At 37.0% G+C, this 18,515-nt stretch overlaps 3 protein-coding genes across 5 annotated transcripts in view; 1 reads left to right on the top strand and 2 right to left on the bottom strand.

Annotated features, from left to right (window-relative positions):
* Positions 1–18,515, top strand: part of LOC105841633 (nose resistant to fluoxetine protein 6) — a 387,723-nt gene that overhangs the window by 69,520 nt on the left and 299,688 nt on the right. The window lies entirely within an intron of this gene.
* LOC105841864 (ecdysone oxidase-like) lies at positions 1,035–5,970 on the bottom strand. Of its 2 annotated transcripts, none has more exons than XM_062673884.1 (4): positions 5,922–5,970; positions 4,734–4,850; positions 3,730–3,863; positions 1,035–2,678 (listed from the first exon to the last, which is right to left on the bottom strand). In XM_062673884.1, the coding sequence occupies exons 2-4, from the start codon at positions 4,843–4,845 to the stop codon at positions 1,191–1,193; spliced, it is 1,734 nt and encodes a 577-aa protein (XP_062529868.1). In that variant the 5' UTR covers positions 4,846–4,850; positions 5,922–5,970; the 3' UTR covers positions 1,035–1,190. The 2 variants fall into 2 exon arrangements, with proteins under 2 accessions (XP_062529868.1, XP_037873722.1); XM_038017794.2 differs by lacking the exon at positions 5,922–5,970 and adding an exon at positions 4,930–5,103.
* Positions 9,340–15,719, bottom strand: LOC101736999 (ecdysone oxidase-like). The gene is made up of 4 exons (XM_038017657.2): positions 15,560–15,719; positions 14,304–14,420; positions 12,046–12,179; positions 9,340–10,991 (listed from the first exon to the last, which is right to left on the bottom strand). Exons 2-4 carry the CDS (start codon positions 14,413–14,415, stop codon positions 9,486–9,488), a joined length of 1,752 nt encoding a protein of 583 aa, XP_037873585.2. The 5' UTR covers positions 14,416–14,420; positions 15,560–15,719; the 3' UTR covers positions 9,340–9,485.

The following is an 18,515-nucleotide window of genomic DNA, read 5'->3' as shown; positions in this document are numbered from 1 at the left end:
CCCCAATTTGGACCATCCAATTACTGTGGCTAGTATTGAGTACCCAGTACCCCCAAATTGGTCAGCTGAAATAATGAAGAACCATCTACTTGGGTATTTGTTGGGACTTGTCAGATAACATCTCCTTGGTACGATAGACTATCTCAAGCTTATTCGTTTTGATGCGGTATATTCAAAAATGTTGGCATTTTTGTACCACATTTGTGCACTACATGTCAGATTTCATTAACATGTTCTAATTAGATTAACATCTGGTTGGTTCCATCAGATCTGTTCAAAGGAATATCTGGTTATATTGCAGTACTAACGAAATGAAAAGCTAATATACGCACATGCCTAGCGCTGCGGTTATCCTGTGATGTGGCATTGAACATAATCAGGATCTGATTGCAAAGCACCGCCGACGCACTCAATTTTGTACCGTTATATTGAAAGCTTAGGCGTCCTTGAGGCTTCAGAAGGCTTTAATGGTAATAATGTATTCAAATTATTCTTGGAGAGAAATGTCTTGAATAATCGACCCAAACGTAGTGACACTGGCTTACTGAATGATAATTTTGGATGAACAGGAATATTCATCCTTCATTAAGTCTTTCATGGAAAGGCCAAAATTAATTTTTAATAGTCAATTTCTAGGAATAGTTTCGTTTTTCGTTGCTTGATATTTGTCTAAAAAAATAATCTATAGAACACTATCATTATTATCAAATATGTAGTATTATTGTATGATTATCCAATTGTAAACCTAAAGTGTTTAGGTAATTTTATTAAGTACACGAAAGAAGCCGTACTCAGCATATATGTGGCTTTAGCTTCGATTTTTATCAACAAGCTAGCCTTTTTTTTATTTAGGAATTGGTTTATATATATCTTCTACTGCATAAGCTCGCACGTCAAAATGTTGATAGCGCAAATAATATTCCATGGCACTAATTTGATGTTCAGTTTTAATGGGAAAAATCGATTGGTGACAATATTATTTCTTGATAATTATGTCATATAACTGGTAGATAGTATACAGCAATATGATAATATAATTACTTATACACATTTTTTATTATATTAATTTATCTAAAGAATAGAACCAGGATAACATAAAAAAATCACGTTATTTCAAATGGTGATATTATATTACCGAAAAATACATGAAAAATAACGTTTTTATTTAGAAATTAATTCTGTTTTAAATTTTACAGCAACAGCAGCTCATGGTCCTCTTTTATCATATCGGCTGCTTTTTCGCCGATCATTATAGTTGGTGCGTTGGTATGGGCTCCAGGTATTCGGGGCATCACACTGGCATCCACGACTCTCAGTTTTTTAACTCCGTAGACTCTTAACCTAGAATCAACCACTTCACCCATAGCACAAGTACCGGAAAAATGATAGCCAGGGATAACCAGGCATTTCACGTAACATTTCCAAAAACTTTGATCAGGAACGCAGTTACAAGCCCTTGGAATTATAAGCTCTGAATTAACACTTTTGAAGAAGCTAGAGTTCGTAACTTTGAGGTAATCTTTAACATATTTTTCAAGGTTTTCTATATCTTTTTCTTCTGTGAGATAGTTAGGGTAAATGAGAGGTTGATCGCGAGGATTTGTTGTGTTCAACAGAATTTGGCCGCAAAATTTCGGATATAAGTAGCTCACCAATGTATACATCAATTGCCGGTCACCACTATGGTCATAATAATCTTGGCAGATTTCGTCTTTTAAGCTCAAGAAAAACACACAAGAAGGCATAAAATCATTCTTGTCATTTAAAATAGCCGTCGTTATCTCGTAGTCAGGATACTTTTGAGTCTTGTTCAAAGCTGCGTATCCTATGATTAAAGGTAATGGATATTTCGAAGGATCAACTGGTTTCTTATTTAAAATCGCTTTACCCATTTTATGTACAACTAGAACGTAAATATGATCTTGCATTTTTTGTCCTACTGGTAAATCAGATATAACCTTGATGTTTTTATGTTTTAAATGCTGCCGAGGGCCAACTCCTGAAAGCATCAACAATTGAGGAGAGTTGATAGCTCCTGCAGATACGATTACTTCTTTAGTTGCCCTTATTGTCATCAATCTATCATTTAATATTAATTCAACACCAGTTGCACATTTGTTGTCATCGAACAAAATTTTTGTAACTAAAGCATTCTTCAAAACATGTAGATTAGTACGATCCTGAAATTTTGAGAGAAATGCTAAAGCAGCACTTTGTCGTGTTCCATTTGCAATTGTAAATAATGGCTCACTAAAACCAATTGGTTTGTTTCCATTTATCTCGTATTCGATATCATGACCGACTTCAGAAAAAGCTTTCAAGTATTCAGATGTCACATCATTGTGTTGTGTGCTGACGCCCAAATAACCTTCAGTACCATGAAGTTCTTTGTCAACCCAATTTAGATCGGATTCATCAAGTCTTTCACTCTTGATGAAGTACGGTAGCACGTTCTCCCACTTCCAAGTTGTATCATTAACAATTTTAGCCCATGTATCATAATCATGGGAATTCCCTCTCGTGTAGGCCATGAAATTGATAGAACTAGTCCCACCGAGCATTTTCCCTCTTGTAACCTGGACGACTTGATTTTTCATGTATTTCATTGTTACATCCGGGACGGATGTGTAATTCCAGTCTACTTTCGAAACCTTCATAAATAGGTTTAAGCTTGGAATCTGAAAACATTGTTGTAGTTTGAAGTTTTCATCACTAATGTTTATTCTACACAGCTTACAAGTTAAATAAAAAATACGAATCATTGAACAGAGACGAAAATTAAATATAAACATTCGTAGAAGGAACAAAAATATTCAAGACCTATCTTTAAATTAATACGTGAAGCAAAAAAACACATGTGGCACTCGGGGACTGCCACGGTAAAGTTATTGCATAGCATTACATAGCATTTTTTATCTACTTATGCAATTATAATTAGACAGTAATAATTTAATATTAAAACAATAATAAAATAAGACCACGCTATATTTATAAACATTAACAAAAGCAAAGCATTAACTGTCCCCTTTACACTAATAAGCTAGACCGCGTGCGAGAGAGATGGGCAGACTTTTCGTGATGCGCATGCAGGGCAACGTCACGCCGCGCGCTTATTCACAAACACTACACAAGCGCAACGTGTAAATGTGTTGAACGCGAGCTACATGGTAGGCGGAGTGGGGGTGTTAGGTTTTATTTTCATCACGGAATTTCTTGATTCGTTCGCCATGCTCAAAGCTCGCGATAAAAGCTATGCAATAGCTTAAAACTGTGTACCCTTTTTACCAAAATTGCACGGACGGAGGAGTATGAAATTTCCCACACTTATAGAGAATATAGAGAAGGAGTGCAGAAAGCTATTTTTTTAAATTGTGCATTAATAATACATTAAATCAATAAAGAAAACATTACATACTCTACCATGTATTGTATTTGACACACACGCATATACTTTTACAAACATACATAAACACATACTCTTTGTTTACTGCCAAACTTTTGTTATTGGTTAAAGTCCGTGGTAAAATTGAGTATAGGTTACTTATTATTGTTTATCTTTAATATTATTTGTCTATAGTGTAATTATGGCGAAATCTGTGATTATAGAAGTATAATACTCGTAGTCTTTGACAATAGAACTATAATAATGTTCAAACTTATAATTTCAATTAATTATAGTCGAATTTTGACTACTGCGGGACCATTAGTTCTGTGTATTCTTTGACTTACAACAGATTCTATTGGGGGATCTCCTCCAGCTTCAATCAGCAATACATTGATGTTTTTAATCTCCGACAGTCTATTAGCGACCACGCATCCACCAGATCCAGCGCCGACAACAATGAAATCATACTTGGCACCATCTGAAACATCAAAGTAGTTCTCACTAGATTCAGGATTGAGTATTTGACACACTTGAGGGTTCGGTCGCGCGGCTGTAATACGTTTTGTAGGCAGGAGCACAATGACATGACTACTTTAAAGCTAAAATAGCCAGAAGGAAGTAGCAACCCATAAGGAATTACTACCCGTGTGCGATAACTTGAGACTTGCTTGGAATGCAACCCTCCGCTCGCTACCCCTGTAACTTCCCTCATGCTCCCGTGTTGTACTGTAGGCAACGCCATTTTTTTATTTATATATTATAATCTATTTTATAATCTTATTTGATTTATGATTTCGTTAATAGTTATTAGAGTTACTGCTATATTTCATTGTAATTTTTTGTTTTAAGTTTATTGTTGTAATGAAGGGTAAAACTTTACATTGTGGAGAGATAAACTCGTGTTAAAGTGTTGGATTTTTTGAAAATTAAAAACGGAATATACAGTTGTGTTTACCTGTGAAAATATCATAATCAGGATCAATCAGTTGTATGAGCTCGAAGGGTTGGGTAGCCGTTGTACTATGAAACTGATTGTTAGAACTAAGATGGGTGCGGCATTTACGTTGTTGATGTCTATGGGCTCCGGTAATCATTTAAGACCAGGCGGACCGTGAGCTCGTTCACCCGCCTCGTCACCATTCCGTCGATAATCCTCCGTGCTGAGGATCGTGGTCTCACTTACTAGCTTTCTCTTGGACTATACTGCGCCAGCCCTGTCTATCCTCAGCTGCGCAGATGGCATCGTGGATTGAGGTTTAGAGAGTACAGCGTATCTGGTCCGACCAGCACATTGGCCTATTGCCTCTGGGCTTTCTTGCGCCTTAGAAATAATAAAAAACTAAATTACCTTGAATAACCGCTTCTTGTGGCCAAAGATACCCAGTTAGCTGCAGAGCTGCCAGTATTTGAAAGCCGGTTTGAAGTCTATGAATTTCATTCAATGTTGATGTTGCATTCATTATTTCTATAAAAGGAACCAAGTAAACAAACTCTTAGATTGACTTTTTAAAATTATCTGAAATATATGAAATGATCAAACTTACTCGTAGTTTATCAGGGCAATGTGATTTTAATCTACATTAGTTCATTCCTCGGAAAGACAATAAATTTTTACTTCAATCATCTAGCGCTTAATTTAATTTCCATGTTTTTACGTTTTACGCCCATTATTCATTCTCCTGACAGCACCGTATTAGGAAGAAATATGTCACGGTGATCTTAAAAAGGGACATGTTAAATAGATATTTGATAATCATGATTCTGTGCGGCGCTTAAGAAATAGTTTAAGAGATGAAAAGTTCTGTGGTAGTTTAGTTTCCTGGTCCTACACAAATAATCTGCCACTGTACCATTCTATGAAAAATGGCACGAAAATGGCTCCTGAAAAGTCAAATCTGTCATACCCGTGGTGTTGGAACTGGCCCTAGAGTGAAATCTAAGAAGTTCAATATAGCCCCATATTTAAAACATTTTTATTTATCAGAGTATGCATCCTTATGATGTCTACGAGCCTTGATTACAGAACCATGATCTTGCATGTCTATCTGAGTGAGTAAAATAAATCTCGCTTATGACATTTTCAAGATAAGCTCGCACATATACAAGTTCCGAACAACAACATTCGGACCGTCGGTCTACCGAGCAAATACCACCCGCTGGTGGAAGGTCTTCCCTTTGTCGTATATCTCTACAGTCAGGTTCGACAGGTTCACTCCACTAAGTGGGCATTTGGAACAGAAAAATGGTACCCCAATTTCTGAACAAGAAACTTCCTCTGAATGAAATGAATCTGATTGCATCTTGCAAAGTTAAAGGGGCTCCTCCACCAGATTGCGTGGGATATATTCAACGAGCTAACTTTAATATAGGATGTTATCTCTTCATCGCAGAAATGATTTCTGAACGCGATTTATTTTGTGGTAAACAATTACATATAACACACATAAATGAATAAGACGCTCATTAGAATTTTGTACCAAGCTGAAGAAGAAATATTATTTAATAATAAAAAAAAAATATATTTAAAAATACTCACAGAACAAGTCGACGTAACAGCTGTTGATGAAGAAATAAATGTAATTAAAATGTTGAAATAAAAGCCACGAATTCTGACGTCATCAAGCAAAACAAAATGGAATTTTCTTTACGAGTAAGTTAATTTAGTCTGTATCGTATTGAAATTGTGAGTGATTATTGTTTGAAGTCATCGAATTCGTCCAAGTTTTTATGATGTTTAAATTCGAGAGACATTAAATTTTCTGTGCTATCTTTATGTAAACTTTAAAGGTAAAAAAGTAGTAAAATAAATTATTTGAAATGTGAAATGATGTAGTCTTTGGCTAACTGCCAGGACGAAAATTCTCAAGGCTATTTAGCTGCACGCTTAACAACATATATTGATTGGTTGAGATTGAGAACTGGTCTGGTCTTATGAAGCAAATACAAATCTAGCAGGAAGAATGGATTTTGGCATTTCAGACTGCTTCCAAACCTTCATTCCGGACAAGTGGTTTTACTGACATGAAAACATATTGAGCGGTAAGGATATTAGGTATATGTATGTATATATGTACATAATATTATCTTCGAAGCGTCTTCTATGCCGCATTATCCGTCAATAGAGCCGTCCAAATTTTTGTACCTGATTCAAGAAAAAAGCATGTCTAGAAGAGGGGCATGACTAAAATCTATGTACTGATATCTTTTTAAAATCTATTGTGCCAGGAATTAATAGCAATACCATATAGCTTTAACTAATAAAGGCTATTTTTGGACATTTGAAAATATTCCTCGGGTATCAGCTCAGCTTCTTAGCTCTAAGTATTTGGTATAGCTAGTATGCTCAATGAAGACTCAAGCATTTTTAAAAGTAGTGAACGAGAATTATCTATTCGATAGATAGGCAGTTAGTGGTAGTTTTCCAATTACAGAGAATAATGCGACTCAGTGACGCACAATGCCGAATTATGCTGAAGCTTAATTGGAACGTGAATTAGTTTTCAAATGCATCAGCAGAGTGCGCTAAGTTAGCACAGTTTTAATTAACATTGATTATTTCTAAGAAACTACAACGAAACGAAAGCCTTACAATTTTTTTCAATATTAAATAATATTACTAACGATAATATAAACTAAATTTCGATCAATGCCAACTTAAAGAAAAAACACTTGTCAATTTTCTGTCACTGAGTCGGTATCGATTGCGAGTATCACGCGAGAGCAGTACTTTTGAGAGTGCTCGATTGTGCGAAGGGTTGCTGTAATTGGAAAACTAAATCTGTGACGTACAGACCACACAATATGCGCAATTCAGCTTTTTATGGATGAAATGCGGTAATCTGTTTAGCCATTGTAACTATACAGAAACCTTAAAAGTTATATCTCAAGGTGGGTGGCGCATTTACGTTGTATATGTCTATGGGCTCCGATAACCACTTAACACCAGGTGGGCTATGAGCTCGTTCACCCGTCTTGTTATGTACTCATTATGTACGTCGCTTATTATGTACCTGTACCGGCTCAAAACCAGACGGGCCGTTAGCTCTTCTGTACACTTAGTGCAATAAGAGAAGAGCATAATGGTTCCTCTGAGGTGAGATAAGACAGTGTTATGAAGAAAACGAGTTTGAAGAAATTGTGATTATACTGGCAGGTGTTATATTTGCAAAAGTCACTGATCAATCATTTAAATAAATTTAAATAAAATGTACTGGATATGATTTAGCATTAAAAATACATAGTTTGTTTGATCATTTATTGAATGTATTGTTGGATTATATTATAACAACTGTTCTATTTATATGGTAGAGGACGAGTCGACCTTATGTCATTCAGTAGGAAATTTGTTTTTATTTTATTTTAAACTGTAAACGACACAATCGCCCATGTCATTAACTATGTCAACAGATTTATAGCGTGTGGTCCAAGGTGAATGAATGCTCTCGGGATATTTTTTGACATGATCCCCTCATCTTCTTTTTCTTTCACATTATCCTCCAACGAAGCCGAGTGCATTCCTTTCTTGCAAATAATTTTATTAAACGACAACTCATTGAGACCACTCATCATCATCATTCTCCTACCCTTGTCCCAGTCACCTTTTTTTTTTTTTTTTTTTCGGATTTAGGGCCGAACCTCCTACGAGGTCCCCGCGCAAAAGGGGCGCACGAGGTATGTGAGACTCAATGTCACCGGGTCGTTTAGAGCAGGACATGTAAAATTGACCATAATTGGAAGTCTAAGGATTGAGTTCTGGGCTAGATGAGGGCCAGTTTTAAGCTCTTATAAAGTCGGAAACGTTGGTTTCAAGCCAGGCTTGGGTAGTTCGTGCCTTGTGACCAGGTGCAGAGTTCTGCTGGAAAGTCCACGGATCACTGACGCAGGATTATGACCACGTTGTACCTTGCCGATCACTTGAGCAGCTTCTTTAGAACTGTGAGCGTACACTTTATCATTTTGCTTCTTCTTCTTAGTCGAATACTTCATTGCTAAAAGTCGTGTCCTTGAAAGCCCTTCGTAGCTCTTTGTTTTTTTTTTTTTATTGCCCTTGTAGTCAGACGAGCATACGGCCCACCTGATGGTGAGTGGTTACCGTCGCCCATGGACTTTACTTTACTCAGCTTCCATTTGCTTCGGTTTTCTTATTGTAGTGTTATTCAACCGTGACATTTTTTTCATCTGTAAAGAGGATATTTCTGTGCTTTTCACCCGCGTCTTGTGACAGAAGGCGTTTTGATCGATCCACTCTTTTTAATTGTAAATATTGATTTGGTAATGTTCATTTCTCGCGATTTTTGCCTCCTTATGGGGTTTCGACAAAATATCCAAAGAAAAAACTTACATTCAAATAGCAAACTGAAATAGCTTACGTCGACCGACACATCTTCCAAGAAAATCGCAACTGGGTCAGTTTTTGACCATATTTTACCCCGAATAAACATCGGCAAAACACTTCTTGTATATCAACTGAAAGGGGATTTACGTCAAAACATACATAACAGGTTTTTAATTCCCTTTAACAATTAAATTTTTAGTAGTCAATTTCTAGGAATAGTTTCGATTTTCATTGATTGACATTTATCAAAAAAAAAAATTCTATAGATCACTATCACTATTATTAAATATTATTATGTAGTATTATTGTTTGATTATTCTATTGTAAACCTAAGGTGTTTGGCTCATTTCGATAAAGTTTTATTGTAGGAAAATTACACATTTGAAGCCGTAGTCAGCATGGCTTTAGCTTCGATTTTTATCAACAAGCTAGCCTTTTTTATTTAGGAATCAGTTTATATATATCTTCTACTGCATAAGCTCGCACGTCAAAATGTTGATAGCGCAAATAATATTCCATTACACTAATTCGATGTTAGTTTTAACGGGAAAAATCTATTGGTGACAATATTATTTCTTGATAATTATGTTATATAACTGGTAGATAGTATACAGCAATATGATAATATAATTACTTATACACCTTTTTTATTATATTAATTTATCTACAGAATAGAACCAGGATAACATAAAAAAATCACGTTATTTCAAATGGTGATATTACATTACTGCAAAATACATGAACAATAACGTTTTTATTTATAAATTAATTCGGTTTTAAATTTTGCAGCAACAGCAGCTCATGTTCGTCTTTTATCATATCGGCTGCTTTTTCACCGATCATTATAGTTGGTGCATTGGTATGGGCTCCAGGTATTCGGGGCATCACACTGGCATCCACGACTCTCAGTTTTTTAACTCCGTAGACTCTTAACCTAGAATCTACCACTTCACCCATAGCACAAGTACCGGAAAAATGATAGCCAGGGATAACCAGGCATTTCACGTAACATTTCCAAAAATTTTGATCAGGAACGCAGTTACAAGCCCTTGGAATTATAAGCTCTGAATTAACACTTTTGAAGAAGCTAGAGTTCGTAACTTTGAGGTAATCTTTAACATATTTTTCAAGGTTTTCTATATCTTTTTCTTCTGTGAGATAGTTAGGGTAAATGAGAGGTTGATCGCGAGCATTTGTTGTGTTCAACAGAATTTGGCCGCGAGCTTTCGGATATAAGTAACTCATCAATGTATACATCAATTGCCGGTCACCACTATGGTCATAATAATCTTGGCAGATTTCGTCTTTTAAGCTCAAGAAAAACACACAAAAAGGCATAAAATCATTCTTATCATTTATAATAAGCGTCATTATCTCGTAGTCAGGATACTTTTGAGTCTTGTTCAAAGCTGCGTATCCTAAGATTAAAGGTAATGGAGATTTCAAAGGATCAGCTGGTTTCTTATTTAAAGTAGCTTTACCCATTTTATGTAAAACTAGAACGTTAATGTGATCTTGCATTTTTTGTCCTACTGGTAAATCAGATGTAACCTTGATGTTTTTATGTTTTAAATGCTGCCGAGGCCCAACTCCTGAAAGCATCAACAATTGAGGAGAGTTGATAGCACCTGCAGACACAATTACTTCTTTAGTTGCCCTTATTGTCATCAATCTATCATTTAATATTAATTCAACACCAGTTGCACATTTGTTGTCATCGAACAAAATTTTTGTAACTAAAGCATTCTTCAAAACATGTAGATTAGCACGATCCTGAAATTTTGAGAGAAATGCTAAAGCAGCACTTTGTCGTATTCCATTTGCAATTGTAAATAATGGCTCACTAAAACCAACTGGTTTGTCTCCATTTATCCCGTATTCGATATCATGACCGACTTCAGAAAAAGCTTTCAAGTATTCAGATGTCGCATCACTGTGTTGTGTGCTGACGCCCAAATAACCTTCAGTACCATGAAGTTCTTTGTTAACACAATTTAGATCGGATTCATCAAGTCTTTCACTCTTGATGAAGTACGGTAGCACGTTCTCCCACTTCCAAGTTGTATCATTAATAATTTTGGCCCATGTATCATAATCTTGGGAATTCCCTCTCGTGTAGGCCATGAAATTGATAGAACTAGTCCCACCGAGCATTTTCCCTCTTGTAACCTGGACGACTTGATTTTTCATGTATTTCATCATTACATCCGGGACGGATGTGTAATTCCAGTCTACTTTTGAAACCTTCATAAATAGGTTTAAGCTTGGAATCTGAAAACATTGTTGTAGTTTGAAGTTTTCATCACTAATGTTTATTCTACACAGCTTACAAGTTAAATAAAAAATACAAATCAGAACAGAGAACAGAATGAACAGAGACGAAATATAAACATTCGTAGAAGGAACAAAAATATTCAAGACCCATCTTTAAATTAATACGTGAAGCAAAAAAACACATGTGGCACTCGGGGACTGCCACGGTAAAGTTATTGCATAGCATTGCATAGCATTTTTTATCAACTTATGCAATTATAATTAGACAGTAATCATTTAATATTAAAACAATAATAAAATAAGACTACGCTATATTTATAAAAATTAACAAAAGCAAAACATTAACTGTCCCCTTTACACTAATAAGCTAGACCGCGTGCGAGAGAGATGGGCAGACTTTTCATGATGCGCATGCAGGGCAACGTGACGCCACGCGCTTATTCACAAACACTACCCAAGCGCAACGTGTAAATGTGTTGAACGCGAGCTACATGGTAGGCGGAGTGGGGGTGTTAGGTTTTATTTTCGTCACGGAATTTCTTGATTCGGTCACCACGCTCAAAGCCCGCGATCAAATAGCAATAGCTTAAAAGTTTGTACCATTTTTACCAAAATTGCGCGGACGGGGGAGTATGAAATTTCCCACACTTATAGAGAATATAGACAAGGAGTGCAGAATGCAATTTTTTTAAATTGTGCATTAATAATACATTCAATCAATAAAAAAAACATTACATACTCTACCATGTATTGTATTTGACACACACATTTACTCCTACAAACACACATAAATACATACTCTTTGTTTACTGCCAAACTTTTGTTATTGGTTAAAGTCTGTGGTAAAATGGAGTATAGGTTACTTATTATTGTTTATCTTTAATATTATTTGTCTATAGTGTAGTCTTGGCGAAATCTGTGATTATAGAAGTATAATACTCGTAGTCTTTGACAATAGAACTATAATAATGTTCAAACTTATAATTTCAATTAATTATAGTCGAATTTTGACTACTGCGGGACCATTAGTTCTGTGTATTCTTTGACTTACAACAGATTCTATTGGGGGATCTCCTCCAGCTTCAATCAGCAATACATTGATGTTTTTAATCTCCGACAGTCTATTAGCGACCACGCATCCACCAGATCCAGCGCCGACAACAATGAAATCATACTTGGCACCATCTGAAACATCAAAGTAGTTCTCACTAGATTCAGGATTGAGTATTTGACACACTTGAGGGTTCGGTCGCGCGGCTGTAATACGTTTTGTAGGCAGGAGCACAATGACATGACTACTTTAAAGCTAAAATAGCCAGAAGGAAGTAGCAACCCATAAGGAATTACTACCCGTGTGCGATAACTTGAGACTTGCTTGGAATGCAACCCTCCGCTCGCTACCCCTGTAACTTCCCTCATGCTCCCGTGTTGTACTGTAGGCAACGCCATTTTTTTATTTATATATCTATTTTATAATATTATTTGATTCATGATTTCGTTAATAGTTATTAGAGTTACTGCTATATTTCATTGTAATTTTTTGTTTTAAGTTTATTGTTATAATGAAGGGTAAAACTTTACATTGTGGAGAGATAAACTCGTGTTAAAGTATTGGATTTTTTTGAAAATGAAAAACGGAATATACAGTTAAGCTTACCTGTGAAAATATCATAATCAGGATCAATCAGTTGTATGAGCTACGTAGTAGTACAACGGCTACCCAACCCTTCGGGTAGCCGTTGTACTATGAAACTGATTGTTAGAACTAAGATGGGTGCGGCATTAACGTTGTTGATGTCTATGGGCTCCGGTAATCATTTAAGACCAGGTTGACCGTGAGCTCGTTCAGCCGCCTGGTCACTATTCCGTCGATAATCCTCTATGCTGAGGATCGTGGTCTCACTTACTAGCTTTCTCTTGGACTATACTGCGCCAGCCCTGTCTATCCTCGGCTGCGCAGATTGCATAGTGGATTGAGGTTTAGAGAGTTTTTTTTTAATATTTATTTTTATTGATTTTATAGGCAGACGAGTATACGGCCCACCTGAGGGTAAGTAGTCACCGTCACTCATGGACGTCAGCAATGCCAGGGGCAGAGCCAAGCCGCTGCCTACCATTAAGTACTCTCCGCAAGCCTACTTGAAGAAGGACATATCATAGCGCTCGGAAAACACCGTGGAGGGCAGTTCATTCCAAAGCCGGATGGTACGTGGCAAAAAAGATCTTTGGAAACACACTGTCGATGAACGCAGCGGTTCCAGATAATATGGATAAACTCTGCTCCGATGGCGGGAGGTGCGATTATAAAAAGGAGATGAGGGGATCATCTCGAATAATTCCTCAGAGCATTCCCCATGGTCCATACGGTATAAAACACAGAGAGAACCGAAGGCCCTCCGTAGACCCAGGGGTTCCAAGCGATCCGCGAGAGCGGGACTATCATCCAGCCAAACAGCCCGTTTCTGTATGGAGCCAAATGGAAGTAGCTGGTATTTGGGAGCCCCGGCCCAGAGGTGCACTTCACGCGAGGCCGGACCTGCTCTTTATAAAGCGCAAGTCTCTCCCCAGTCTCTCCCAAGCTCTGCCCAGGTGTGAAATATCGCTTCGCTCTGTTGAGGACTCCCAACATTTTAGAGGCCAATTTGGCTTTACCTTCCAAATCACTCCGAAATTGGACATCACTCGAAATATCGATCCCCAGAATCCCGATACTCGCGGAAAGCTGCAGGGATACTCCTTGAGATTCTGGCGCCATGACAAAAGGGTCCTTCTTCGCAGTGAACGCGCAAACCTGTGCCTTCAACGGGTTGAACTGAACTGAATTCAGTTCAACCTACTTGGAGACCCGCCCCAGAGAGTTCTCCACTTCAGACACAAGTTTTAATAGCTTCTCGTTTACAACGCTTCGAGAGAGACTCTGATTGCCGATATATCCCGCATCCCCCGTGCTATTATCCGCATAGCAATGCATGCCATCAATACATAGCATGTCATTGATATGCAGTATGAAAAGCGTGGGAGAGAGCACCGAACATTGTGGAACACCAACGTTCATGGTCATGGCATCGGAGCAGCAGACGTCGACGACAACTGTGATGCTCCGTCCATCCAAAAAGCTAGCGATCTACTTGCAGAGTCCCTCAGGGATCCCGTAAGCTGGATGCGTCGATAGAAGTGCCCTATGCCAGACCCTGTCGAAGACCTTCGCGATGTCAAGGCTCGTATCTTGGCGTATCTTGGCCGACCAGCGCATTGGCCTACTGTCTCTGGACTTTCCTGCACCTAAAAAATAATAAAAAATGAAATTACCTTGAATAACCGCTTCTTGTGGCCAAAGATACCCAGTTAGCTGTAGAGCTGCCAGTATTTGAAAGCCGGTTTGAAGTCTATGAATTTCATTCAATGTGGATGTTGTATTCATTATTTCTATAAAAGAAATCAAGTAAACAAACTCTTAGATTGACTTTTAAAAATTAATTAAATTATATGAAATGATTAGACTTACTCGTAGTTTATCAGGGCAATGTGATTTTAAGCTACATTAGTTCTGTTCATTCCTCGGAAAGACAATAAATTTTTACTTCAATCATCTAGCGCTTAATTTAACTTCCATGTTTTTATGTTTAACGTCCATTATTCATTAGTCTATCAGTCATTAGTCTATGTCCTGACAGCACCGTATTAGGAAGAAATATGTCACGGTGATCTTAAAAAGGGACATGTTAAATAGAGATTTGATAATCATGATTCTGTGCACCACTTAAGAAATAGTTTAAATGCGATTCTGTGCGGAACTTAAAAAATTATTTAAGAGATGAAAAGTTCTGTGGTAATTTAGTTACCTGGTCCTACACAAATAGTCTACCACTGTACCATTCTATGGAAAATGGCACGAAAATAGCTCATGAAAAGTCAAATCTGCCATACCCGTGGTGTTGGAACTGGCCCTAGAGTGAAATCTAAGAAGTTCAATATAGCCCTATATTTAAAACATTTTTATTTATCAGAGTATGCATCCTTATGATGTCTACGAGCCTTGATTACATAACCATGATCTTGCATGTCTATCTGAGTGAGTAAAACAAATCTCGCTTATGACATTTTTAAGATAAGCTCGCACATATACAAGTTCCGAACAACAGCATTCGGACCGTCGGTCTACCGAGCAAATACCACCCGCTCGTGGAAGGTCTTCCCTTTAGTCGTATAATATCTCTACAGTCAGGTTCGACAGGTTCACTCCACTAAGTGGGCATTTGGAACAGAAAAATGGTACCCCAATTCCTGAACAAGAAACTTCCTCTGAATGAAATGAATCTGATTGCACCTTGCAAAGTTAAAGGGGTCCTCCACCGGATTGCGTGGGATATATTCAACGAGCTAACTTTAATATAGGATGTTATCTTTTCATCGCAGAAATGATTTCTGAACGCGATTTATTTTGTGGTTAACAATTACATATAACACACATAAATGAATAAGACGCTCATTAGAATTTTGTACCAAGCTGAAGAAGAAAATATATTTTTAAATAATAATAAAAATATATATTTAAAAATACTCACAGAACAAGTCGACGTAGCAGCTGTTGATGAAGAAATAAATGTAATTAAAATGTTGAAATAAAAGCCACGAATTCTGACGTCATCAAGCAAAACAAAACGGAATTTTCTTTACGAGTAAGTTAATTTAGTCTGTATCGTATTGAAGTTGTGAGTGATTATTGTTTGAAGTCATCGAATTCGTCCAAGTTTTTATGATGTTTAAATTCGAGAGACATTAAATTTACTGTGTTATCTTTATGTAAACTTTAAAGGTAAAAAAGTAGTAAAATAAATTATTTGAAATGTAAAATGATGTCGTTTTTGGCTAACTGCAAGGACGAAGATTCTCAAGGCTATTTAACTGCACGCTTAACAACATAATATATTGATTGATTGAGATTGAGAACTGGTCTGGTCTTATGAAGCAAATACAAATCTAGCAGGAAGAATGGATTTTGGCATTTCAGACTGCTTCCAAACCTTCATTCCGGACAAGTGGTTTTACTGACATGAAAACATATTGAGCGGTAAGAATATTAGGTATATGTACATAAAATTATCTTCGAAGCGTCTTCTATGCCGCATTATCCGTCAATAGAGCCGTCCAAATTTTTGTACTTAATTCAAGAAAAAAGCATGTCTAGAAGAGGGGGATGACTAAAATCTATGTGCTGATATATTTTTAAAATCTGTTGTGCCAGGAATTAATAGCAATACCATATAGCTTTATATAAAGCTACTCTAACTAATAAAGGCTATTTTTGGACATTTGATAATATTCCTCGGGTATCAGCTCCTTAGCTCAGCTTCTTAGCTCTAAGTATTTGGTATAGCTAGTATGCTCAATGAAGACTCAAGCATTTTTAAAAGTAGTGAACGAGAACTACCTATTCGATAGATAGGCAGTTAGTGGTAGTTTTCCAATTACAGAGCATAATGCGACTCAGTGACGCACAATACCGAATTATGCTGAAGCTTAATTGGAACGTGAATTAGTTTTCAAATGCATCAGCAGAGTGCGCTAAGTTAGCACAGTTTTAATTAACATTGATTATTTCTAATAAACTACGACGAAACGAAAGCCTTACAATTTTTTTCAACATTAAATAATATTACTAACGATAATATAAACAAATTTTCGATCAATGCCAACTTAAAGAAAAAACACTTGTCAATTTTCTGTCACTGAGTCGGTATCGATTGCGAGTATCACGCGAGAGCAGTACTTTTGAGAGTGCTCGATTGTGCGAAGGGTTGCTGTAATTGGAAAACTAAATCTGTGACGCACATACCACACAATATGCGCAATTCAGCTCTTTATGGATGAAATGCGGTAATCTGTTTAGCCATTGTAACTATACAGAAACCTTAAAAGTTATATCTCAAGGTGGGTGGCGCATTTACGTTGTATATGTCTATGGGCTCCGATAACCACTTAACACCAGGAGGGCTATGAGCTCGTCCACCCGTCTTATTATGCACTCATTATGTACGTCGCTTATTATGTACCTGTACCGACTCAAAACCAGACGGGCCGTTAGCTCTTCTGTACACTTAGTGCAATAAGAGAAGAGCATAATGGTTCCTCTGAGGTGAGATAAGACAGTGTTATGAAGAAAACGAGTTTGAAGAAATTGTGATTATACTGGCAGGTGTTATACTTGCAAAAGTCACTGATCAATAATTTAAATATATTTAAATAAAATGTAATGGATATGATTTAGCATTAAAAATACATAGTTTGTTTGATCATTTATTGAATGTATTGTTGTATTATATTCTTATAACAACTGTTCTATTTATATGGTAGAGGACGAGTCGACATAATAAAATATAAATTTTATGTATGTAATTTTAGTGATAGCCAGGTCTCCATTAACTCAGTTAACTCCTACTTTTCAAATATTGGGAAAAAGCTTGCTAGTAAAATAATTCATGCTTCGGTTACTGAAGCCACTGTTCCCAAGTTGACATATTCTCAACTGAATTCAATGGTTCTGCCGGAAGTATCCGAACAGGAAGTCATTGACGTAATACGTGGCCTTCGTGGTGACTGTGCTTCTGGCTGGGATGGTATACCCCCTAAGTTATTCAAGCTCGCCTGTCCTGCGTTAGCCCCAGTAATTACCTACGTTTGTAACCTCGCTATTGAATCCGGAAAATTTCCCAACTCACTCAAAAAGGCAATTGTCCATCCAATATACAAGAGTGGGGACAGAGACAGTGTTAACAATTATAGACCGATTTCAGTGTTGCCAACTTTATCGAAGGTTCTGGAAAAAATTCTGAATAAAGCATTGAGTGGCTTTTTAGATTCCAATAAAATAATTTCAGATTATCAGTTTGGATTTAGAAAGAACATTTCCACTGAAGATGCTGTAAGTTCGCTAGTTAAGCACACTGTTGCGGAAATTGAACGCAAACAAAAGTGTCTTGGTATCTTTCTAGATCTGTCTAAGGCATTTGACACTGTCTGTGTCCCTCTTCTGATCAATAAATTGGAAGTTCTGGGAGTCAGAGGTAACGTTCTGTCTCTTTTCAGTGACTATTTGTCAAATCGTACACAATGTACCAAGATCGGTCCTCATATAAGCAAGCCGGAGCAAATTGAGTACGGGGTTCCGCAGGGCAGTATTCTTGGGCCCACTTTGTTCCTACTCTATGTAAACGATCTTTGTAGTCAATCTTACCCCTACTGTCGTCTCTTTGCATATGCTGATGATACAGCACTTATAGTTTCAGGCAACACGTGGGTAGAGGCAATTGAGAATGCTGAGTTTGCAATGAAGCAGACGATGACATGGCTGAACCGCAACCTATTAACTCTAAACATTGACAAAACCAAATTTTTAACATTTGCAAGCAGAAAATCTGTCCAACCCCCGCGTGATTCCATTACTCTCAAGGCCCATGTATGTAATGGACGATATTCCGCATGTAATTGCTCGGAGATTGCTAGGACTGATAATATCAGATA

Source organism: Bombyx mori, chromosome 19 (genome assembly GCF_030269925.1).
Source record: "Bombyx mori chromosome 19, ASM3026992v2".
NCBI classification, from domain to species: domain Eukaryota; kingdom Metazoa; phylum Arthropoda; class Insecta; order Lepidoptera; family Bombycidae; genus Bombyx; species Bombyx mori.
The sequence above is the reverse complement of the archived record's forward strand: the minus strand, read 5'-3'. Positions and strand labels throughout refer to the sequence as shown.

Bases quoted from the DNA above. Each gene is read 5' to 3' on its own strand.
- LOC105841864 (XM_062673884.1), bottom strand. From the start codon at position 4,845: ATGAATGCAACATCAACATTGAATGAAATTCATAGACTTCAAACCGGC. The intron at 3,864-4,733 runs GTAATTTAGTTT...TTGATGTTTCAG, and splicing joins ACAAGAAGCGGTTATTCAAG to ATGGTGCCAAGTATGATTTC. The intron at 2,679-3,729 runs GTAAGTCAAAGA...CAATGTTTTCAG, and splicing joins ATCCCCCAATAGAATCTGTT to ATTCCAAGCTTAAACCTATT.
- LOC101736999 (XM_038017657.2), bottom strand. From the start codon at position 14,415: ATGAATACAACATCCACATTGAATGAAATTCATAGACTTCAAACCGGC. The intron at 12,180-14,303 runs GTAATTTCATTT...TTGATGTTTCAG, and splicing joins ACAAGAAGCGGTTATTCAAG to ATGGTGCCAAGTATGATTTC. The intron at 10,992-12,045 runs GTAAGTCAAAGA...CAATGTTTTCAG, and splicing joins ATCCCCCAATAGAATCTGTT to ATTCCAAGCTTAAACCTATT.